This window comes from Hyperolius riggenbachi, chromosome 9 (assembly GCF_040937935.1).
Source record: "Hyperolius riggenbachi isolate aHypRig1 chromosome 9, aHypRig1.pri, whole genome shotgun sequence".
Lineage (NCBI taxonomy): Eukaryota > Metazoa > Chordata > Amphibia > Anura > Hyperoliidae > Hyperolius > Hyperolius riggenbachi.
Genome location: NC_090654.1, coordinates 216,475,605 through 216,500,528, shown reverse-complemented (window position 1 = coordinate 216,500,528; position 24,924 = coordinate 216,475,605). Strand labels below are relative to the sequence as shown.

The following is a 24,924-nucleotide window of genomic DNA, read 5'->3' as shown; positions in this document are numbered from 1 at the left end:
ACAGATGTTACTTAAAGCTGAATTATCGCAAGTACCTTCTGTTTTTAGAAGGCAAACTACACCAAGCTTATCTTTTAGAGCAAATAGGAAGTTCTACCCTCGTACACACGTACCCGGTCCCTCAGGCGACATAGCTGGACTGAGGCTGACAGACACATCATTTTCCTGCAGGCTAGTGATGTGTTCTGTTCCTATGCAGGGGGCGGAGTGGTGCGGGAATGATGTCACACAATGGACGGGGTAAGCGGAGAGAACAATGCTGTCGACCCTCAGTCGGCCAAAGCGGTCTGCCAGATCCAGGCGGATCATTGGTCGAGAGGGCTCAGGGGTTGCACATTTATTCTTAGCCCACTGACCCAGCACTGGGACCCTCTGAACATATTTGACAAGGGATTTGTCAAGTATGTTCTTCTGGCTCCTCTCCCACTGGTGTATGAGCAGGCGGCCTGTACAGTAGCCACTTGTGCAGCTGCATAAAGCAGTGCAGACACGCTCGTACACAGATGAGAGCGCAACCGTGAGGAAGAAGAGGATCCCCGTGAGCATCGGGGGCGTGGCTGAGGATCAGAGTAGGCTCTTGGATCATCCAGAGGCATCTGTGCACCGTGGTAAAAACCCTACCTTTTTTTTTTCACACGGGTTTGGTTTAATTCCTACATTAGAATAAAAGTACAGTAGCATAATTATATTTACCTTTGCATAAAGCTAAACCTAGCACAGTATAAACACCCGTTAAAGCTAAACAGTGCATTTGTTGGCACAGATGGGTATATCAGACCTTTAATGGAGGGGTTTTGTGGAGGAAGAAGAAACTGACAGGTTTTGCTCTGGAAGAGGGAAATCTCAGCTAGGAGAGATATGCGGAACAGCCAGCTATCATATGAGAAAAGACGGCTCAGATGGATGAATTCTACATCCCAAATGATTGTCATGAGTTGTGTCCTGGTATGAGGTGGTGGAGAGGCTCCGCTCCATGGCTGACAGACACAGAGACTAGTACAATCTCTGTGGCATAATGCCCTTGTTGAACAATTTTTTTTTTTTTTGAAGCTTTAGTTTTTTTGAACGCACATGATAGTAAATTTGCGTTGCTTAACAATGCACAAGGTTTTATCCTTTACATGTGTGTATGTTTTGCACAAAATATATTTAAAATATCTGTCTGGCTTGTTCCTGTAATGTCTTTTCTTATAGAGACACCCAAATGTTTAAAATTATTATACAGATAGCTGCCCAATCTCCTCCCTCTATCATCTACCTGTGTTCTCAAATTGTATGACCTTGGCTGTCGCCTACCTTTTCTGAAAGATGAACTCTTTGTTGCTAGTACTACAGCTGAGCAAAGTCTTATCTCTTCGCTTCAGCTTAATGTGTAAACATTTTATTATTACATTAAAAGGCCTTTTCTGATTGTGTGCAAAGCAGTCCTTCCACCTGGGCCCCTGGACCAGAGGGTCTGCCTGGTTACTTCCTTTAGCCACTGCATTTGTTTTTTTCATTTGCAATTTAATGGTAATGATCACATCTCTGTGCTTCTTATTGTAGAAATGATGTGCGTACTGTTCCCCTAGTCTTGCTTACACATTTCTCAGGTTTTGGCAGCATGTGATTTATACATGTACAATACTGGTGGTCTCAGTGAAAAATTTGCACTGGGGCAGAGGTTATGTAGCTACGCCATTGAGTCATTCTCTTTAGTGTTACTGTGTAATGTTCCAGTGACCAGCACTTGTGCTCAAGGGTGACCACATGGGGTTTACGGTGTATATGCTTAGTTCAAAGCCCAGAGGCTCCAAGAACTGGGGGCCTTTGGAGCACTAATGGGATGTGTGTGTGTGGGGGGGGGGGGGGGGGGATTCAGCATTCAGGCCCAAATTCAGCCTAGAGAGGAACAGCAATTGAAAAGTGGCAGAAGTTCTAATTCTTATTAAGCTAAGTGCACATATGATAATTTGTCATCCATGGGTGTCGGAGAGAAATTGGGGACCAATGTTTGATAGACATAGCTCTAGCATTCTGCAGCTATAGAGGGGGGCTGAGAGACAACTATCGGCACACCAGGGAGTGGGCGGGTAGAGTGAAAAACAACATAGAGATCTGGCATAGTTGGGGGTTGTTAGGGATCCAACATGTTCGTTCCTTAAGCAACATCGGCTGTATGCTTTACTCACATTAGAAAGGTGAATGATCGCCGGCCGAAGTAGTCGTTCTCTGCCGTTTCGCCTGACTTTCTTGTGAATACGTACCTTTACCTGTGCCATATACGGTACCTCTGCATAACCCCCTATCAGTAACGCAGGAAGTAAGGGTTGGTTTCTACTGGTGTGCTCAGGCCTTCACCATGATTACGCATCTGAATTCCTCTAGCCGAGCCATACATGACTATGAGGATTCAGGTGTGTGGTCCGAAAATTGGAAACAATGATTTCAGTAGTCTGCAATTTTCTGGATTTGTGTGCTAAAGATCACCCCTAGTGGAAACGAGCCCTAAGCGCCACAGAATATGTTGGCGCTTTATAAATCAATAATAATAATAAAGAACATTTTTTCCTAATGACACCCAAACTCTGAACCTCTGCATTGGGAGCTGATTTTATCCACTAGGGTGAGGCATCTCTCTTCATTTACATTTTCATGCTCCTCCAGTGACTGCAGATATCTTTCCTCTGTGGTAACCTACCCAATTGTGTGTGGAAAGTTGGTTGTTGTACAATATTTATTTATAAATCACCATGTTTAGTCAGTGTTTGCCCATTGTAAAATCTTACCTCTCCCAGATTTACGATCTGAAATGTATGACAGGTGGCAACATCCTTAGTCCTGTCACGTGAACTCTACAGAATGTTTGTTTACTAAACGCTCTAAAGCCAGTAGAAAATGTACCCTTTCTCCCAGAATGCTGGGAAAATGGGTAACATACAGGAATATATAGATATAGCAATATATAGATACATGAAGTGTTTCTGATGCTAATACCAGGATATTTGAGGTAAAGGTGGTTATCCTGAATAATTTACTGCATTTTACTTTAGGTCACTACAGTGCCTCTTTAAAATACTTGAAATGTATTGAGAGAATTGTATTATTGAATTCCCTTAGATAAGATAGAATAAGAAATTCACCTTAAATTATTGCTTGTTTATGTCTTATTTTTGAAGCTATAAATGGCAACCTATAGCTTATGCATTATTGTACATTTCTTTCAGGACAATCAGGATGGGCCCTCAAGCGAAGGAATTTTTGTGTCCAAGATAGCTGACAGCGGCCCGGCTGCCAAAGAAGGGGGCCTTCAGATTCATGACAGGATTATCGAGGTATGTGAAATCTGTCTGGTTAAGTTCCATGTCAAAACTGATGTGCTGTCTGTGACCTCCTTGCTGAATGGAAGCTGTATAAGATGTTCAGCGTCTCTGGGAAGTAAAGTCCATCAAATTCTGGTGGAATGGAATCACGGCTGACCTTTCTGTCCCCGAGCGCATCTTCTATCTTTAGACACATGGCTGAACGCTGGTGGCGTGACTTAACTACTGGGGAACAGCGAACGTTTAGCATTCTGTGTTGGTGGCTAACCACACAATCGTAGGCAGTGCTGTACGTGAGGTATTGTTATCAGCAGTAAATGCCTATTTAGGCATATGAGATCGGGAATGTTGGAATGGGGAACTGTTCTTGAGTTGTTGCACCCAACAAGATGCTTCCTTTCATGGAAATGTGAACAACAAAGTCTAGAATACATATTCTTTAAATGGAACTAGTCAGAAAAGGTGTATGGAATAATATGAATCTGACCTTTGAAATGAATGTTGCTGTGAAGGTACATATTGTCTGACATAGATGGTTGCTTGTCAATAGATTACATTGTGTTTCCACGGTTCCTTGCAGTTAATTATGGTTGTAGACTACAAGGATCCCATAATAACTATATTTTTCCACAAGACGTGCAAAAAGGGTGCAGGAAATTTTGGCGAACCATACACCGCCACAGGCTGTAATGTGAATTACGGCTACATTCACAATCTAAAGTTTGAGAAAGGGCCTCCGCCCGAAATGTCATGCATGCTGTTGTTATGCTCCTGTACTACTGCCATTAATATGCAATAACAGAGAAACCAAGCAGCTCAGGGTGACCAAAACTACTAGGAATGTATAGGGGGATAAAAGGAACCAAAAAGCCCTCCTACTAAAAAAGCAAAGCTTGGTGTAATTGCCTTCTTGAAACAGAAGGAAATTTGCAATAATTCAGTTATAAATGAACATTTGTGGTTACCCACAATGCACTACTACTAAATATGCAAATTATCCCTTTTCGCCCTTGTTAAGCCAAGCAAGCATCCAGAACCGCTGGTGTATAGCAAGCCTATAGCTTTAAGTTTTACACAGCCATATCAAACCCACATGTAGACAGCCTGTTTCGGACTTTTGGTCCTCATCAGTACATGGCAGGGATTGATAAGGCTGTATGAAATATGCAATAAAAAATTGGAAATACATCTGTGGAGGGTCGAGTCCGACTGGGAATGTTCTTTGCGAATTACAGCTACATTAACATTCAGATAATAATTTGGGTGCTTTCAAAAGATGAAGCCCAAATTTCTATAAAAACAGCGTAATTCGTCTGCCAGCTATTACTCCTTATCCCCGAGACCATGGCTGCCTGGAGGGGGAATATTAATTAACACCGCCAGGACTTTTGCAGGAGCAGGGTGAACCGTTTTTCAGCTTTACCCGGCGCCTAAATTTCCTAGCACCTTAATTGCATGTATGGCTTTTTCGACCCCAGTTAATAACTTTCAAAAATACGTTTTCAAGTTTGTTTTCACATACATGAAATTATACTTATATGAGGCAGTTTGATGATTATCATTAATGATTATCATTAATGACCTCACGCAGCAAGTAACACTTCTGTCACCAAAAGCCAAGTCAAGGCTGAGAATTATCTGATTCTAGAGGAATCAGTTACTGTCCCACACTGTGCATAGATTTCCAACAAATGTCAGTATGAAATCTATCCCCCCTCCTCATGTGCTCCTCCGGCTGTGCAGAGTATTGCAGCCGAGTGTATCCTCACCTATCTGGCGGTGTGCCTGTGTTTTCAGCACCAGCGCCTTTACCCAGTGATGGGGTGGCACGTACATAACCAGGTACATACTGTCAGGTCACAGGGTGTAGGTGCCCCGGCACTGGTGAGAGGATGCAGGAGAAGGCGCACCCGCGGATAAGTGAATGTATGCTCCGCTGCAACACTGTGCACTGCCCAGGGGGAGCACATTTTAGATGGGAGGAGACCGACTGGGAATCCATCGTTCGTTTCAAAGCCGCTACCCCTGTGCAATCCCTTGTGTAATCGAGCGTCCACATGGTGGCATCAATCTTTTGCAGATTCGATCATAATGAGTAATCATACTTACTTGAGGTAAGTCACCTTGAGGTAAACTCGATGAATATCTTCATTCAAATCGCCATTAGCACCTCAATTCATCTGAACACACCAGTGATCACTGTACTCAGTAGATCAGACGTTTGTGCCAGTTGAATCTCTGTGCCTTTTAGGAGGGGAGGTGTAGCTTGACACCCCTCCCAATCATGGTGTACAGAAACTCCTAATCCATGGAGAATGGCAGAATTTGGATGACATGCTCTTTGGAATCTCAATAGATCACAGCGCGGTAGCTGCTCTGCTACGCACCAAACCCTGACCCAGCATCAGGTCGTCTACGAATGATTGAGCACCGGGTTCCCAATGAACGTGCGCTCCGGGAAAGAGGCGGCCCGCTTCTGTCCGCGCTCCGGTCCCGAGGGCTCTTTGGAATCTGTCTTTTGCTGTGGACAGCAACTAGCAGTCAGCTGAAGGCATTGACTTATGAATCTTACATAGAAGGTCTAGTGAGAAGGGGTTGGAGCTGGAAGAGTAATAACATTTTTAGCTAGACAGAGGCTTTAATTAACAGTCCTTTCTGTCAGAAAAATTGGAAGGACGCTTTCTTTGAAATCAATCTACAAGAGCTCATAGAGAAGTAGACTTGTGCGCATTCTTGTGGAATGCAGATGATTAAATACATGCTGATAACACGCATTACAGACAAAATGAAAGTTGTGTTTTTCCAGTTTCCACAGATATGACATTTACAGAGGATTTACACTTGTAATATGGAGGGCTTATGCTTGCATGTGTGGAAACCGCATGCGTATTTTTGCGCGCATTTATTTGGACACTACGGATGTTCGTATGCTTACATGCGTTCATGTTTTTCAAAAGCAGCTGCCATAAAAAAAAAAATAGAATGAGCACGGTGTCCCAAAAAATTCAACAGGATGTCCAATGTTTTTCATACGGTGGGAATAAGAAATGTAACGTAATGTTAACTGACCAATGATTAAAGTGGACCTGAACTCAGAACCTCCTCTCTGCTCTAAAAGATACGCAACAGCAATAACATTTTAAGAAAAACATTCTTTGTTACAGCTAATACAAATCCTGCAGTGAATCTGCATTGGCCTCAATTCACTAAGCTTATCTCCTGTCTTTAATAACTCTTCTGAGCTGTTTCTACAGTTATCACCATAGTGATAACTGTAGAAACAGTTCAGAAGAGTTATTAAAGACAGGAGATAAGCTTAGTGAATTGAGGCCATTGTGTCTACTGCCTGCTTTCATGGAAGCAGACAAAGGGTTAACATCCTGTGTTTACAAATTAGCTGAGGCTGCCGAGATTCCAGTGCTGACAGCTGAGAGCTCAGATGACTATCGTGATTACTTGCAGAGGGGGAAGTAGACAGGCTCTTCACTCTAAATACAAACAGGGTGGATAATCTGTGTTTTCCTCTGTTCTGTGCATGAGTTCAGGTCCACTTTAACATTGGGTGTGCGGTGGTTCTCGTTTCATAATGCAGAAAAATGCATGTGAAGTTTAGCAAGTGTGATCCCTGTGCCTAAATATCTTTTTATAGGTTCATTTAATATGTGATACTAGAACAAAATGTAAAATCAGGAAGTTACACAGAACATTATTGTTTAGGTTGTTAAGTGGCTGTCCTTAGGATGTAACCTACCAATAGTAATATCAGTAACACTCCAATCTGAACCCTATAGTTGGCAAAGTGATAACAGAAAAGGCTAAACACATAAGATATCGCAGGCATATATCCTTGTTAAACAATGATGAATGATAGGATACAACTTCTAGTGACATTGATACAATGAAGATGTATACTGCTGTATAGCACTCATTAAAGGATAATAGATTCCAGTCATTAATGGAAAATGCCAAACATTTAGCTAAGCCTTGTAAGCAAGTAAGTTTTACTGCCTCTTCTTCATGTTTTTGTCTTTTTCATTTGAATCTTGCTGAACCCACTTAAAGGGAACCAGAGATGAACGTTTCACACAAAATAAACATATCAGTCGATTGCTTGTAAAGAATAAATGCTCTACCTGATAATTTCGCCGCTCTGGTGTGCCTTTTTTAGTGTTTTTTATCCAATATTGCTCCAGAAAAAATAAAATATGGCCGCCGGCTCATATCCCTTCTGCTTCCGGGTTATGAGTTGTTCTGGATGTGCTGTCTAGGCTATATGAGAAAGGCTGCTGCAGCCTTTCTTCTGTGTGCTTTCATTTTGGTATGATGTGCAGCTGCCTGTAGGAAGTGTCTCTCATAGGAATGAAACCGCAGTCATTATCATTATCTATGCTGAGAGCACACAGAGCACACAGATCATATTGCAGGCTTGCAGCCACACTTGTCTGTTTCAGAGATTCCCCTCCCCAGCCCCTCCCATGTCATCACAGCTCTCAGTATGCAAATCGGGAAATCTGAGCCAGGAGGTGGCAGGCTTGGACTTGAAAAGACTCCACAGAAGAGTGACTCAGCTATAATGATTCCAGGTCAAACCTAGACTGAGCCAGTCTGGGATTCTTATCACAGCTGCTAATAGACTAATTAAGCAGATAAGATTGAAACTAAAAGCAGGGTAGGTGTTTACTGTCTTGTTCCCACTGATAAATGTAATAAAATACATGAGGGTGCTTTGTCTCTGGTTCTCTGTAAAGGACCTCTGTCGCGAAAATCTTAAAATGTAAACATATACAATTAAGAAATATGTTTCTTCCAGAGTAAAAGGAGCCATAAATTACTTTTCTCCTATGTTGCTGGCACTTGCAGTAGGTAGTAGAAATCTGACAGAACCGACAGGTTTTGGACTAGTCCACCTCCTCATGGGGGGTTCACAAAGATTTCTTTATTTTCAAAATGCACTTATTGAATGGCAGTTGCTGCATCCAACTGCCAAAAAAAGTGTACGGGTAGCAGGGAGGATGGTCAGCATCTTTGTATAAATCTTTTTCAGGGAGTGTCTTTATAAAGAATAAAGGCCATGCTGAGAATCCCCTATGGAAAGATGGACTAGCTCAAAACCTATCGATAATGTCAGATTTCTAATACCTACTGTAAATGCCAGCAACATAGGAGAGAAGTAATTTATGGCTCATTTTACTCAGGAAGAAATGTACTTCTTATTTGTATGTGTTTTAAATTTTAAGATTTTCGCGACAGTTTCTCTTTGGCTGGATAGTGTAATGGTCAAGGGCTCTGCCTCTGATGTAGGAGTCCTGGGTTCAAATCCTGGCTCTTCCGACTCGGTAAGCCAGCACCTATTCAGTAAGGAGTTCATTGGGCAAGTCTCCCTAACACTGCTACTGCCTACTGAGTGCGCTCTAGTGGCTGCCTCGCAAGCGCTTTGAGTCCGACAGGAGAAAGGCGCTATACAAAAAAAGGAATTATTAATTATTATTTAATTATAAACAGAATGCAGTATTGACAGATGCCATGGTGCCCTCTCCATTGCTTCTCATGATGGCAGAGGCAATTAGGTGACATCAGGTTTGTTATTCATCAGTACAGTGGTTACATCATACTAATGTCAGACTTAATGTAAACTGATGTAAAGGCCCTTGTACATAAAACTCAGGTTACAATGAACAAAATATATTGGTTGGACTCGTCAACGTCTTTATCAGTGGTGTGGTAGCAGCCTGTGCAGCTGCTATGGTGCCCAGAAGCAGGATATGGCCCAGTCATGTTATTCTTGTTATTCTTCCCTTGCTTAAAAACCCAGATACAGGCATAACAACTACACATTGTATGTTGCAGTCAGCATTGAAAAGTGTAATTTCTGAGTTATAAAAGGGTAAATATTAATTTCCCCTAGTTTGGCATGCAGCACCTCTTGCTGATTGGCCAAGGAGCCAATCATCTGGGAGGATCATGTGACTGTATCGTTTGTTGATATAAATAGTTACGTGGATGTGTTTTTTAATCTCATGCTTTTGTTAGTTGGCAGCTCTGTTCTTAAACTCTATCTCTTGAATATGTTTAGCATGGATTAGTAAATGTGGTGTGTGTGTGTGTATTGGGGATGAATTGGTGGTGTCGTGTGCAAGGAGGACTTTGTTAGCGCTCTCACCTTGCAGGGCTAGGATCCTGGCTCAGACCGGATATTGTTTTCATGAAGTTTGCAAGGTCTTCTTGCGTTTGCTTGGGTTTCTTCCAAGGACTCAGGTTCCTTTCCAGTTCCCAAAACCATGGAAAGTTAAATGGCTTCTATAAATACAATTCCTGCGTTTGAAGGAATAAAAGAAATACATCCTTTCACCCCAGCTTTTTAGTATAGTTACAGTGGCTTTCATAGTTATCAAATGAGGTTCTAGGATATCATGTTTACCCTCATGCCTAAAGAAACTCCAGTTCTCATTTTTCCTCAGCATAGTGGTCGGCAGGCAACACAGTCTCAGAATATGCTGATTGTGACCTTAACCTCGATCATCATAAGAATTTAAAGAACGGCTAGCTAGCGAAAATACAGGAATGCCTTTTATCAGGCTGTTATAAGCAGTGCTGTGGAGTACAAAAATCATCTGACTCCTCAGTTTATGAAACCTCCGACTCCAGGTACCCAAAAATTGCTGCGACTGACTCCATAGCCCTGGTTATAAGTTGTTGAAGGAACAATCGGGAGTCATACAGAGGGATGCTGCACCACAGCACAGTGCTTCAGCTCCTGGCATGAGAACCCCCACACAGTAAAAGTTAATTCCCTTCACTGAGAGTGCAATGCTGAAACCCAGCTCATTGAACTGATAATCGTAGACAGGTATTTCCCTGACAGGAAGTACTGGAATAAAGGTCATGTTATTATTTTTTATTTATAACTGTTTAAAGAAAATACAGAATTTGCTTTACAAAGGCAATTAACCCTGCCCTCAGAACTCATTAAAAATTGATGCTTATGTGTTGACACGAGTTAGACTCAAAAAATGACATGAGATATCTTAATAATATTTGGTCAGCCTATTTTTAGCAGCATCCTGCCTTTTAATACCTTGGCACGGCTATCAAACAGGAGACTAGACCACTGTTAATTATGGCTTTGTTTAAAGTTAAATAGGATTAAAATGTTCCTCAATGATGGATTCCTGGTTAAGCTGTCTAATCTCCCCCTAAAGACGTATCGCTGTTTTTTAAGGCCAGTAGCACTCTTCATAAGACTTGGTGATAGATGGTGAAGAGCTCGTCTTCTGTGCGTCTGAAAATAATGAGGAAAAGATGAGATTTAATAAGTTCTAATAGGCAAAATTTTAAAGCTATCCAAAGCCAAGGACTTCCCTGTGATCATCAAACTGTCAATTTGTTGCAGCACTCATTCTTAATCTTCCTTTGGCTGGGAGCCTTGCTGAAGGCTGGGACATGACAGTTTTTGGGCTTGACGAGACAATCTTCCAGAGATTTCCCCCCAGATGATGAGTTCAAGAAGCCATATGCCTGGAGTGTCTTTGTCTTTATCTCTTTATGCTGTGAAGGAATGGGAGGGAAGAGGTGAATCAAGGATACTAAAGTTCAGTTCTTCAAGTTGTGTTATTTTTGTGAATTATTCTCAGAGAGGGATGCGGGAACAGATTTACTTTCTGCAAAGTACTTCTTACTTGCATACCTCAATTTACATGTAACTTTTGGAGAACTTTGGCCTCTTCTCTCGTCTTGCTTTCAGCTACCTGGTATTGTGAGTGTAACACAAATCTTGTTGGACTTTGGGCTTTGCTTATCATAACAAGTGCAAGGAAAAATGGAAGAAAATGGAATTGTTACCCAGAACTGCCAATCAAAATAATTGTTTGTAAAGGTGCGTACACACCTTTGACAGATGTCGCCCACTTGGGCGACATCGCTGGGCTGCATACTCGACGCGCAATATTACCATGTGGGGAACCAGAGTAGGATCTGCAGACTTCAGATGAGTTTGTAGAAAGCTAGATAACTTTATTGCAAAAATCCACAAAAAGACATAGACATCCACAGCGCAGAAACAAGTGATGGACCGAGGACCAGGAAGGCTCTATGGTATCTAAATCCTTCCCTCTACTTAGATATCTATCAAACCTGAAGTAGGTCAGGTTTGGCGGATGCTAAATCTTTCCAACTCTACAACAACAAAAATGTTAGTTATAACCCATTGTCAGACTGTCCAAAGTTAAAATAATAATAAACAAATTCTGGAATTAGAGTTTCACAGCTAAATCCTGCTTGATTACCTTAGGCACTCAATTGGCTTTCAAACTTGCATTTTATCAAATCCCAGTCATACACGATATGTTTCGGGGTATATCACCTTCATCAGGTGTACACCTGATGAAGGAGGTATACCCCGAAACATGTAGTGTATTACTGGGATTTGATAAAACGCAAGTTTGAAAGCCAATTGAGTGCCTCTTTTGTGTTTACTATATTGATATCGTGTGTGGAGTGGTGGCCCGCAGAGGGATCGTGCATCGGCTACTTAGTTAACCAGGTCTAATCCCACAGGAACTCGCTGCAGATTGCTTGTTGTGATTACCTTAGGCAGCTGCCTTACCTTTGCTCCAATTTTCTTTGCACCTGACTTAATGAATCGGTCTTGCTGTATATTTTTTTTCACTTTACCTGGCTTATTGGTGTGGAACTGATTGGCTTGGTTGTGTTGTACAAGAGTAAATGCAATTGCTATAGCTCCAGTAGTCATAAAATCTTCACCTAGCGAAGATACCTTTACAATGTGAGTAGATTTTTTCTTAACTGTTGACATAAAGATCTATAGCTGAAAGCAGATCTGTAATTTACACCTAGTGACATTAATTCATGTGTTGGGAACATTCCAAGTGTGATAAAGCAAGCCTGAGGTCAAATTGGCTCATTCAGCTGAGCCTCATTGCCAGGATAAATGTTTTATTCAGTCAGAGGTTTAGGGATCAGATGACACTATGTGTATTTGTTTGACACCTGCACTGAGACACAGGTATAACGCAACACACTTACTTAACCCAGCATTGCCATGGTAAAATGCATGTTATCGCAACTGTTACCCCAAAACGCACTGTAGAAAATGTGTCTGAATAACATGTCAACCCCCCCGAGTTTGCCCATGCCTGGGTTAAGGGCTAGTTCACAGTGCTCAGTTGCGTTGCAGAATAATTATGCATGTCAACTCACTGCCCGTACAGTTCTATGGGCCCGTTCACAGTACTGCGTTGTAATGGATCACATTATTCTAACTCGTTGTATGCAGGCTTTGTATAAGCTACTTTCGGACAACACTAATTGAAATCTAAACCCTGTTTTGATGCTGATCTGGCTTGCAGGGCACAGATTTTATCTCACCGTCGCTGCGCCCAAACGCAGTTTTTGTCACTCCACTACACTGCAAGTCTATGACTGCAGAGCCCTGTGAGCCGGTAAGGAGCCGATTTTATTGGCTCCTGGCCGTGTCTATCAATGTAAGCAACTCCCATTGGCTTACATTGACAGACACAGTCAGGAGCCAAGCGGCTTCTGACCGGCTCATAGGAACTCTGCCATCATAGAAACGGCAGAGTGGCCCAGGTTCCCAACGTGCGGCGGGTATGTGCGGCGATTCGTCGGAATTCTGTATTTTCTGGTCCTTAAAGGCGTTATCAGCCAAAAATTAACAAAATAAGCGCTACTTACCCGGGGCTTCCACCAGCCCCAAGCTCCCAGCATGTCCCTTGCCACAGCTCTGCACGAAGCCATTCGCCGCAGCTCCATCCCGGTCCCCGGCGATGATGTCAGGCCGACCCCTAGGTACCACTGCTTGAGCAGCGCTGTCAATCACCGTCACGTGGACCGAAGCGGACTGCGCAGGCGCTGTAGATCTGCCTATGACCTCACCTGGAGGTCGGCCTGACGTCATCGCTGGGGGCCGGGAGGGAGCTGCGGCGAACGGCTGCGTGGAGGAATCCCCGGGTAAATAGCGCTTATTTTGTTAATTTTTGGCTGATAACTCCTTTGGGGTCAGAGTCCACTGGTACTTAAGAGGTTAAAGTCTATGCCCAGTCAGGTGAAAATTACAGATGTACTGCCTCTGCCAGTGAAGCATGAGGCTATGAGTAAGTCAGAAAAAAAAGTCTCTATTGCAGTTCACACTCATTATAAGGCGTGCTTAATGCAACTGACCACTGTAAACCTAGACTAAAACCTAATTTGTCCCACACATTGACATTACTGACTGCACAGTCTAATAGTCTAGTTTTATGCCTAGTTCTAAAATATTAGTAGTTATGCAGAGGTAGAAAAAAAAGGCCCATTTTTTTTATCATTTCTGCAATAATGTCCTTCTTGACCTTAAGACAAATACCTGGCAAGCCTTTTTCTCTACACATCTGAAGTGATTCAATGACCTCTGGTAGGAATCGGCTTAGTTCACATGTTTTATTGAACTTTTTACAGAACAATAAAGTGAATACGCTTCCTGGTCATTACCAGAACATATATCCCTTTAAATACTGGCTCTCCTTTGCAATTGTTGGCAAGCACTACACTTTTGATATCTCTCGAATGTGATTTCAAGAAATTAACAAACATCTGTTGAAGATTTCTCCCTCTGGCAGCAGAACAATATCTATCTGCTCGTATTCTGCTGATAAAACAGCATTCGGGATTTGGGGAAGCAGAGCTTTCAAATAACAGCCGTGGTCCAACACTCAAACGCAGCCAAGTCTTCATAGCATTTCCATGATTGCATTGCTATGTAATATTTAATATAACACAGATCATGGGGCGAGCTTGGGAACCGTTTCATGAAAATGTATTTGTTGGAGATTAAGAAGCCAGTGAAAGCACAAGTGTCCCTGGCAATCATGATAATTCTGATTTGCAGAGTTTGAGAGGTCAGTAAGTAAGGGATGACACAAAGCTTAGGCCTGGAGAGGTTACAGTTTGTACCACATGATGAAGTTTTTTGTTTGTTTTTGTAAGTTGTGGAGTTGTTGAGTGGAGACAGTGTGTTCCTTGGAAGAGTAAAAAGAGAAATCATGTTTTAGATCAGGTATTGAATAACATTTGTAATGTAGGCTTTTTTTAATGCTTGTTTTCTTTCGAAAGTTATTGGGCTAAAACATTTTTGCTATTCTCCAGGCTTTTTGTCTAATCCACTGTATAGGCCCATACACACGTCGGATTTTTGCGAACGACGGGTCGTTTGAACGTCCCGTCGTTCAGTCGTCCGCACGCCAAATCGGGCGTGTGTACATACTGTCGTTCGGGTGATAAGACTGGTCTTGAGCGATCCGCCCGGCCACTCAAAACTCACCCGAACGACGTGTGGACGACTGAACGACGGGACGTTCAAACGACCCATCGTTCGCAAAAATCTGACGTGTGTATGGGCCTTATGGCTAGTTTCCAAAAGATTAGATTGCTACATTTAAATAGTGAGGGCTGCATTGAATGGTTTTCAAACAATGGCTATTCTTCTGACTTCTATCATTTACTGTCCTGTACATGTTATTTCATTACCCAGTCTTGTCAGAAGAAGTGTGGAGGCCTTTTTAAGTGGCTCTGTGCTGCCTGTTGTTTTCAAATCCTGCTTCTTCTGGCCCAACGTGCTCCTCTTTCACCAATCCTCCATACCTTTTGGCCCAATGTGCTCCTCTTTCACTGATCCATGATCCCTTCTGGCCCAATGTGCTCCTCTTTCACCGATCCATGATCCCTTCTGGCCCAATGTGCTCCTCTTTCACCGATCCTCGATACCTTCTGGCCCAATGTGCTCCTCTTTCACCGATCCATGATCCTTTCTGGCCCAATGTGCTCCTCTTTCACCGATCCATGATCCTTTCTGGCCCAATGTGCTCCTCTTTCACCGATCCATGATCTCTTCTTCCCAATGTGCTCCTCTTTCACCGATCCTCGTTACCTTCTGGCCCAATGTGCTCCTCTTTCACCAATCCTCGATACCTTCTGTCCCAATGTGCTCCTCTTTCACCAATCCTCGATACCTTCTGGCCCAATGTGCTCCTCCTTCACCGATCCATGATCCCTTCTGGCCCAATATGCTCCTCTTTCACCAATCCTCCATACCTTTTGGCCCAATGTGCTCCTCTTTCACTGATCCATGATCCCTTCTGGCCCAATGTGCTCCTCTTTCACCGATCCATGATCCCTTCTGGCCCAATGTGCTCCTCTTTCACCGATCCTCGATACCTTCTGGCCCAATGTGCTCCTCTTTCACCGATCCATGATCCTTTCTGGCCCAATGTGCTCCTCTTTCACCGATCCATGATCCTTTCTGGCCCAATGTGCTCCTCTTTCACCGATCCATGATCTCTTCTTCCCAATGTGCTCCTCTTTCACCGATCCTCGTTACCTTCTGGCCCAATGTGCTCCTCTTTCACCAATCCTCGATACCTTCTGTCCCAATGTGCTCCTCTTTCACCAATCCTCGATACCTTCTGGCCCAATGTGCTCCTCCTTCACCGATCCATGATCCCTTCTGGCCCAATGTGCTCCTCTTTCACCGATCCATGATCCCTTCTGGCTCAATGTGCTCCTCTTTCACCGATCCATGATCCTTTCTGTCCCAATGTGCTCCTCTTTCACCAATCCTCAATACCTTCTGGCCGGGCCCAATGTGCTCCTCTTTCACCAATCCACGATACCTTCTGGCCCAATGTGCTCCTCTTTCACCAATCCTCGATACCTTCTGGCCCAATGTGCTCCTCTTTCACCAATCCTTGATACCTTCTGGCCCAATGTGCTCCTCTTTCACCGATTCATGATTCCTTCTGTCCCAATTTGCTTCTGTTTCACCAATCCTTGATACCTTCTGGCCCAATGTTCTCCTCTTTCACCATTCCTCTATACCTCCTGGCACAATGTGCTTCGATTTCACCAGTCCTCGATACCTTCTTTGAATGGTGGTTCCAGTTGCCTCTTATCCTACTCTGCTCTCTCACTGATAACCCCAACTGACTCCTGATCCTTCAGTTCACTATGCTCTGGTGCTTCCTGTCTCTTCTCACTACTTTGTGAATGATCCAAGCTGTTTGCTTTCATGCTACTCTGCTGTTACTAATTTCATCTTTCTGTCCCATCCTGCACTACTGTCGCCAATTCATGCTATCCTGCTCCTGTGTCTATTATCTCATCCTGGTCTGCTGTTATTGATCTCAGCTGCCTTTTGTCCCATCCTGCTCCACTGTCACCGATTCATGCTTTCACTAGCCTCATTCTGCTCCTCTGTCTATTTCATCCTGCTCCAATGTCTGTTATTTCATCCTACTCTGTAGTTACTAATCTCAGCTGCCTTCAGTACCATTCTGCACCACTGTCACTGATTCATGCTTTCTGTAGTCTCATTCTGCTCATCTGTCTGCTATCTCATCCTGCTCCTGTGTCTCCTATCTCATCCTGCTCCTGTGTCTGCTATCTCATCCTGCTCCTGTGTCTGCTATCTCATCCTGCTCCTCTGTCTGGCATCTCATTCTGCTCCTCTGCCTGCTCCTCTGTCTGCTGTCTCATCCTGCTCCTCTGTCTGCTATCTCATCCTGCTCCTCTGTCTGCTATCTCATCCTGCTCCTCATTCTGCTGTCTCATTCTGCTCCTGTGTCTGCTATCTCATCCTGCTCCGCTGTCTGCTGTCTCATCCTGCTCCTCTGTCTGCTATCTCATCCTGCTCCTCTGTCTGCGGTCTCATTCTGCTCTTCCGTCTGCTATACCATCCTGCTCCTATGTCTGCTATCTCATCCTGCTCCTCGGTCTGCTGTCTCATCCTCCTCCTCTGTCTGATATACCATCCTGCTCCTATGTCTGCTATCTCATCCTGCTCCTCTGTCTGCAGTCTCATCCTGCTCCTGTTTCTGCTCTCTCACCCTGATCCTCTGTCTGTTATCTCATCCTGCTCCTGTGTCTGCTCTCTCATCCTGCTCCTCTGTCTGCTATTTCATATCCTGTTCTGCTGTCACTGATCCCCTTTGTCTTATGTCACATTGCTTTACTGTCACTGAATGTATGCTGACTAGCAAACATGCACCTGTGCAAAAGAGGCACCCAGAAGCCCTCCCAAGCATTCCATTCCATTGGGCCCTTCTGCACATGCATGGATCTGTGCAGGCGCAGAATGCTACTGGCCACGAGAGAACGATGGGGGGCGCTCATGTGGCTTGACCAACACCACAACTGGCCCCGACTGAAGACGATACCAAAGGGGCAACCACTGGTCAATGGAGCGGCCGGGGACGACATCGAGAAAGCCCATGTTCACCATAGGGCTTGAAGATGCCCCAAGCAAGTATAAGTCAGGCAAAGTGTACCATCTCAGGTACACTTTAAAGGCAATAAATACTGGTACAACCTCCAAAAAGATCGACCATGCGATTGATTGGGTCGGGTGCCATTCGGCAATGAATGATTTCTCTATCGATCATTCCGTTGATCTGAATTTTGGAACAATTCTCTTGGTCTGATCGGATTATCTTTTTCCCCTGTGGTGGTGGGCCTGAACAATCCTTTCCAAATGGACTGTCAATCGTTTGAAAAATTGGATCGCTAATGGGCACCTTTACAAACACTCAAGTACTTTTCCCTCGGGCTGGGGCTGTACAGCTGCATTGCTAGCATCCAGGCTACGGACAGGTGTGTTGGTAAGCAAGGAGGAGGAGGTCCTATGGAGTGGCACATAGCGAACGGGGTGAGTGGTAGTGAAAACATGAATCCCAGAACCATCATTGTGTTTGAATGCAATTAAAATATTTCTGGTAGTGTTAGTTTTAGTTCATAGGCAACTAAAGAGAAACATTAGGAGTAATTTGAATTTTTGTGCAATTTGCTCAGACTGACAGATCTGATTAGCTGCTATATTAGTAAATGTCACTGTCTGCCTAGCAACACAATCGTTTTTCATGAAGCAGAGGAGGAGAAGCAGCTGTTGGACAACCATGAAACCTGCATGCGGCTAATTATAGTTTCCAGAAGGCTTGTTAAACTGTTACCAAGGCCTGATTCCACTGGGCAGCCTCATCTTTGTTTCCAAAATAAAACATAAAGCCTATATTTGCAGAAGACATGTTAGAGTTGCTCGTAGCAACCAAAACTTTTGTCCAGTTTTCATTTGATGAAAATAATATTTAGAATCTGACTGGTTGCTATAGGTAACAGGGACACTTTCCACTTTTAAGAAATTTCAAGTCCCATTTATGAAATTGAGTACACTAATGTGAAATATTGAGGTGCCCATTAATGGTACAATCTCCTGAACTTTTCACTGTGTGATCAATCGGATCAGGTACCAATAATAGAGCCAAATGTTGGTGTGTCCGAATGATCGTTTCCAATCATCAAATATACAGTCAGCCAGGCACTGCCATGGAATAGAAGTGTAGACAAGCACGACATGGAAAGCAACACACGTTTCCCAGAAATCTGGAAGAACTCCAATTATGGCTCGGAGTTCCTAGATCTGTGTAGTAGGAATTCTGTCTGCCACATTCTCATGGAAGCCAATAGAAAGCTCCTAATGTGATGGACAGCTCTCACACGACCACAGTGAGGTATGCCTACTTAACACTTTTTAAGTCGGAGAGTTTGCTGTGTATTAGATGTAGCCGTAGTTTATAGGTAGAAGGGGAATGGTATTCACTTGACTTGGCTATTTAGAACTGATATATGTTCTGCTTATCTGTGTTTCCTGTATCTTGCTTCTGTAACCAAGGCTGAACACTGTGCTTTGCTGACTTACGCAATAAATCTTTAACAGACTTGGAGGGTCTTTGGTCTGTGTATCCAGCCGCAGCTGTGTGAATGTCCAGCTGATACAAGAGTAAGTGGGGTTATTAGATCGCTGGTACCGAACGGTGGTTACCAAGGGCAACCATTCATTTTTTATCCGATTGAAGCAATTGGATCGAATAGTCGATCGCTCAGGAAATTGGATTGTTAATGGGCACCTTTAGCAATATCCAGAGGGACTAATCAATTTCTCTCTACATTACAGAAATGACAGCTAAAATATGGTTACTATGGGCGTCAGCACCTTTACATACTGTAGGTAACACATAATGGCCTCAATTCACTAAACTTATCTCCTGTCTTTAATAACTCTTCTAGAGTTGTTACCATGGTGATAAGGCATGTAGTATTCAGGAAACATTTTACCTCAGGCAAACCTAAAGTTAACTCTTCTGTCTTTAAATTAACTCTCCAATCCTTAAAATAACTCCAGAGTTAAAGACAGGCTGTTAATTAGCTGCATGTGAAAATAACTACATAGGAGGTAAATTAACTACAGAGGAGGTAAATTAACTACAGAGGAGGTAAATTAACTACAGGAGAGGTAACATAAGGAATGAAGAGGTAAGATAACTCTCTCACGTGTGGAGGTAAGTTTTCTCTTGCCTTATTATCTCTAGCATGATCTTAGTGAATTGAGGCCTATGGCCTCAATTCACTAAGCTTATCTCCTGTCTTTAATAACTCTTCTAGAGTTGTTACCATGGTGATAAGGCATGTAGTATTCAGGAAACATTTGACCTCTGGCAAGCCTAAAGTTAACTCTTCTGTCTTTAAATTAACTCTCCAATCCTTAAAATAACTCCAGAGTTAAAGACAGGCTGTTAATTAACTGCGTGTGAAAATAACTACAGAGGAGGTAAATTAACTACAGAGGAGGTAAATTAACTACAGAGGAGGTAAATTAACTACAGGAGAGGTAACTTAAGGAATGAAGAGGTAAGATAACTCTCTCACGTGTGGAGGTAAGTTTTCTCTTGCTTTATTATCTCTAGCATGATCTTAGTGAATTGAGGCCAATGCGTAAAAAGAAAAGGAAACCTTTCTTGTTGCTCATAGCAACAACTCTGTTTTAAACCTGAGTTGTTTAAATTACATTTTAATGTAACAAAGTACATTGTTGTCGGTTTAAATCAAAAGTGATTGCAGGTCATCACTTTTAGCGTGTGTCCAGAACAGGCCCATAATGCATCACTCCAGAACAGTGGGCGGAACCATACACCTCATTAATTTATGCCAATGTACAAAGGAAGACCACATGTGCACATGTCATGACTGTGTGTAAGTTTATTTGGAGACTTTTATCTTAAGTAAAGGTTTCCTTTAAGGAAACCATCATTTAATGATGGTCATTAGTTTCTGTTAGTTTACCAAATGGTGCGGTGACAAGGCCTCCGGTTATTGAAGCAATTGTTACAATATGTCTGCACTTTGATGTGGCACAGATCCCATCTTTGCAATCTGGGGTTGATGAGCTGGGCTGATATTATAAATTGTTTAACTTCTGTTTGGGTTTGAGGCTTTAGAGGGCTATAACCTCTCAGTGACACGTGAAATCGCTATGGCATATCCACATTTTGTGTTTTGTTTTGGCTTTCCCATGGCGATCAGCTTGCTGACCCCAACAAAGTGGATCGAGTGATTGACCTGATGGAAACTGTCCTGCAGTTAGGACTGTTTTACACACAAATCTGTACATTTCCAGTCCAGTCCTCTCCTGTCCTGCCCTGTCAATTTTGCCTAATTTTTTTTTAACAGTCTTACCTAACAGAATTGGAACTGTACACCTTTTATGTGTGAACCTAGCCATAGAAAACTGATACAAAACTGACAGGACAGGAATGGAAATGTACAGATGTATATGTGAAACAAGCCATACAAAATTCATACAAAACTGATGCAAACTGTCAAAAACTGACAGGACTGGAGCAGAACTGTTACACATTTTATGGGTGAGCCCAGCCTTAGTCAGTTAGAAAGAACAATGGCCTCAATTCACTAAGCTTTATTAAATACTTTATTGAACGCTTGATAATTTACCTCATGAGTAAAATCTAGTTTTGAATTCACTAAGGTGTTATAGATTTATTGAACATTTTATAGATAAAACATGCGATAAATCTATAACACCTTAGTGAATTCAAAATTAGATTTTACTCATGAGGTACATTATCAAACGTTCGATAAAGTGTTTGATAAAGCTTAGTGAATTTAGGCCATAGTCCCTTGTCTTGTGGCTTGCTGCTTTGTACATGACTTTCATAAATTTGTGGTTTGTATTTTGGCCTTTGTTATTCTCAAGTCTCAGTTTTTTATTGTGTCTAGTCAGTGCGTGAGTTTCTAACCTATTAATTGACAGAGACACTCTGTCAATTAATAATGACAATGAGCACTTTTGTTTTTAGTAATCACTGGTGAGCTGGATTGACCACTAGCCGTCTGCACCTCTCTGAAACTAATCTTCACCCCAGTGCTATGGACCTTCTACTATTACTATTCTTACCCCCTAATTGTGTGGACAACTGTTTTTTTTTTTTTTTTACACAAAGTACCCAGTTCTTTTTATCTGAACAACACCACAAACTACTGGAACGTGTCACTTGTCTAACTTTTAGCCATGCTTTGGAATCACCCACGATTGCAAAAGCGCTAGGCTAATTAGAGGCAAAGTAGCAGAGCCCACAGAGCGTTTGTGATTTGACGAAATCGCAACTGTGAACCTGCAGCATTTTCGGAGCGATTAAATAGAGAAAAGTGATTATCTAGAATTGCTTTCCTCTAAATCGTTTATTTTAAGTTGCAAAATCACTCTCAGCATTTTGAGAGTGCGTTTGCAATTGCATATGGTTGTCCACAGTGATATGATCCGCCAGGACATCAGAAGTGTATAGAGTGCACTGTCTCATGTTTCCAATGTTGCGATTCACGGAGGAATTGCAGCACATGGTTGCCAGCAAAAATACTTAATTTGTGGATTCCATTCATAGCAATGAATGGAAATCACAACCGCATCGAGGGGAATCGAAGAGAAACTAAAGTGCTGTGTGTTGCAACGACCACCTGCATTGTCACAACACGAATGTGGAGTGTTATGTGCTACGTTCTTTATTGTGTCTACTCCCCTGCATCTAACTGACAGCAGCTGCAACCAATAAGCAGCAGAGATGGTTGCACAACATGCAAGCAGGCAGATGAGTGGAGAACTAGCAACATAAGGGTTGGAGTAAATGTTTTCAGCAGAGGAGGAGAAGCACAAGCTGCATATTTGCTAGCTGCTGGCAGGGTTTGGCACCCTCTGCAGCAACACAGTTCACACATGCCCAAGGCTGAGCCTGCACCTGGGTATAATCTTGTTAAAACTGCCCGTGGTGTCATATGGAGATAATTGACGACCACTGTTAATTGAAATACTATTTCCAGTAAGACAGTTATCTGTGTTGTGTAGCTCATTAGTTGTTCATGTCTGATTAACACCTGGTGAACTTGCCTACCTTATAGGAGAAGTCAAGGATGTGCTGGATTAAACTGTTCCCTTAATCTTTGGATACTGTTTTTCACATGTTTATAGTACATGATGAAATATGTATCATGGAGTGTGTCGAATTGACTTTTTGTCCTGCTGGTTTCCACGAAAAAGCTCTTGGACAGTCTTTTGTGTCTAAAGATAACGCTGCTGTCATTAGAGTTGTAAAACCTTTAAAGGAAACCTGAGACTTACATACTGCTGTATTTATACTTACCTGGGGCTTGCTTCAGCCCATGTGGTCCGTGGGCTCCCTTGCTGTCCTCCTCGGCCACTCCATTGTCCCGTGGTAGCCTCTGGTATGTTCCTCAGTTGGGCCCTTCTACACATGCATGGATCTGTGCAGGCGCAGAATGCTACTGGCCACGAGAGAGCGATTGGGGGGGGGGGGGGTGCTCATGTGGCTTGACCAACACCACAACTGGCCCCGACTGAAGAAGATTCCAAAGGGGCAATCACTGGTCAATGGAGCAGCCGAAGAGGACGTCGAGAAAGCCCATGTTCACCATAGGGCTTGAAGATGCCCCAAGCAAGTATAAGCCAGGCAAAATGTACCATCTCAGATACACTTTAAAGGCTCTAAATACTGGTACAACCTACCGAAAGATCGACCATACGATTGATTGGGTCGGGTGCCATTCGGCAATGAATGATTTCTCTATCGATCATTCCGTTGATCTGAATTTTGGAACAATTCTCTTGGTCTGATCGGATTGTTATCTTTTTCTCCTGTGGTGGTGGGCCTGAACAATCATTTCCAAATGGACTGTCAATCGTTTGAAAAATTGGATTGCTAATGGGCACCTTTAAAAACACTCAAGTACTTTTCCCTCGGGCTGGGGCTGTACAGCTGCATTGCCAGCATCCAGGCTACAGACAGGTGTGTTGGTAAGCAAGGAGGAGGAGGGCCTATGGAGTGGCACATAGTGAACGGGGTGAGTGGTAGTGAAAACAACGTCCTTGGCCAACACTCACTTATGTGCGGAGGGAAATCGAGGGCTGGTGTACACACGCTAGATTTTGTCAGTCTTTATCAGCCATCTTGGTCAAGTCAATGTAACCTATGTACATACTGTAGTTTAAAGCTTCCCAAAGATACTAGAGTTTAGTTGCTCATGATGATAATTTGTGAGAGTCGCTGGCAAAAATCAAATGGCATTATGTACATCCCATGACATCTCCTTGCCGGATCCCTACGTGACCGACACAATTGACCATTATTGTTCAGTACGTCCTGCTTGCAGTTGCTTCTCTCCATAGAACATGCCGGGCTTTACGGTTGTAGTTTAGCAGTGTGTCTGTACAACACTAGTTCCTAAAACGTTCATCCAAAGCTCTTGCTAATGATTGTTCCAGGCAAGTAGGCAACAGTAACTAACTATTTTTTACATTATTTTCAGACTCCTTCAAATTGGTGTGTTGGCCAGATGGCCGGTGAGATTGTTCAAACTCATAACTTCTGAGAGACACCATATTTTACAAACTTATTCCGATTCCGTGGTCCTTCCAATGACACTTCATGGAATTCTCCTTGAGCCCCCGGTTTCCCAAAACTGGCCTTCTGATCCCACATACTGTATCTATATATCTTGTTGGGAGAATGCAGGGCAGGAATTACCCAAAGTTCTCTTCCTGCGTTTTATGTTTGAGGAATATTACAGTTTGATTTAGCGCCAGGCGTCCATAATTGTTTTCACGTAGCCTGCAAACGGTCAGATCTGAGGCTGGATGATTTAGCTCCTCCAGTCCCAAGACAAACATGTGGTATTTATATATGTTCACAGTTTCACAGTAAATGAATTATGCTGCTGTTTTCGCGCAGATGTTCTGGCTACAAACGCTGGGTTCCAGGAGACGCACACGTCTTCAATGCTTCCTTGTTTCAAACCATCTTGGCCTGACTGTTTCTAACTTCAGCTCAAGTTTTGTAGTGTTAGTTGATGGGCAACCTACTGTGGAATCACAGCCTATAAAGCAAACCTGAAGTGAAAATATACTTTTGAGGTTAACAGTTGTATCTACCGCCCTAACCCTACATTGTTTTTTTTTTACACGAATCCCATAGTCTTGTTTTGGATTTAAAGTTTAAAAATTGCCTTCAAAATTTTGAGCGCCACAGGTTCATGGTCTGTATAGGACACTGATGATATCAGTTTTTTTTTTTTTTAATTCAGCTCCTGTACAGACACATTTTGAACTGTTGAACTTGTTATGTGTTCCCTGCATTCAGGTTTGTTTATTTCAGCTGCACAGAGTTTTGCAACCCTAATTAGTTAATGGGAGTTTCCCTAC

General features: G+C 42.9%; 1 protein-coding gene across 4 annotated transcripts in view; it reads left to right on the top strand.

The window, feature by feature from the left end:
• PDZRN3 (PDZ domain containing ring finger 3) overlaps positions 1-24,924 on the top strand; it is a 364,525-nt gene that overhangs the window by 80,405 nt on the left and 259,196 nt on the right. For all 4 annotated transcript variants that reach the window (XM_068253998.1, XM_068253997.1, XM_068253996.1 and 1 more), the window contains one exon: positions 3,207-3,314. Coding sequence is in view for 3 of the 4 variants with exons in the window: in XM_068253997.1 (XP_068110098.1) it covers positions 3,207-3,314 (108 nt within the window). In the remaining variant the exon portion in view is untranslated. The remainder of the gene's footprint in view (positions 1-3,206; positions 3,315-24,924) is intronic.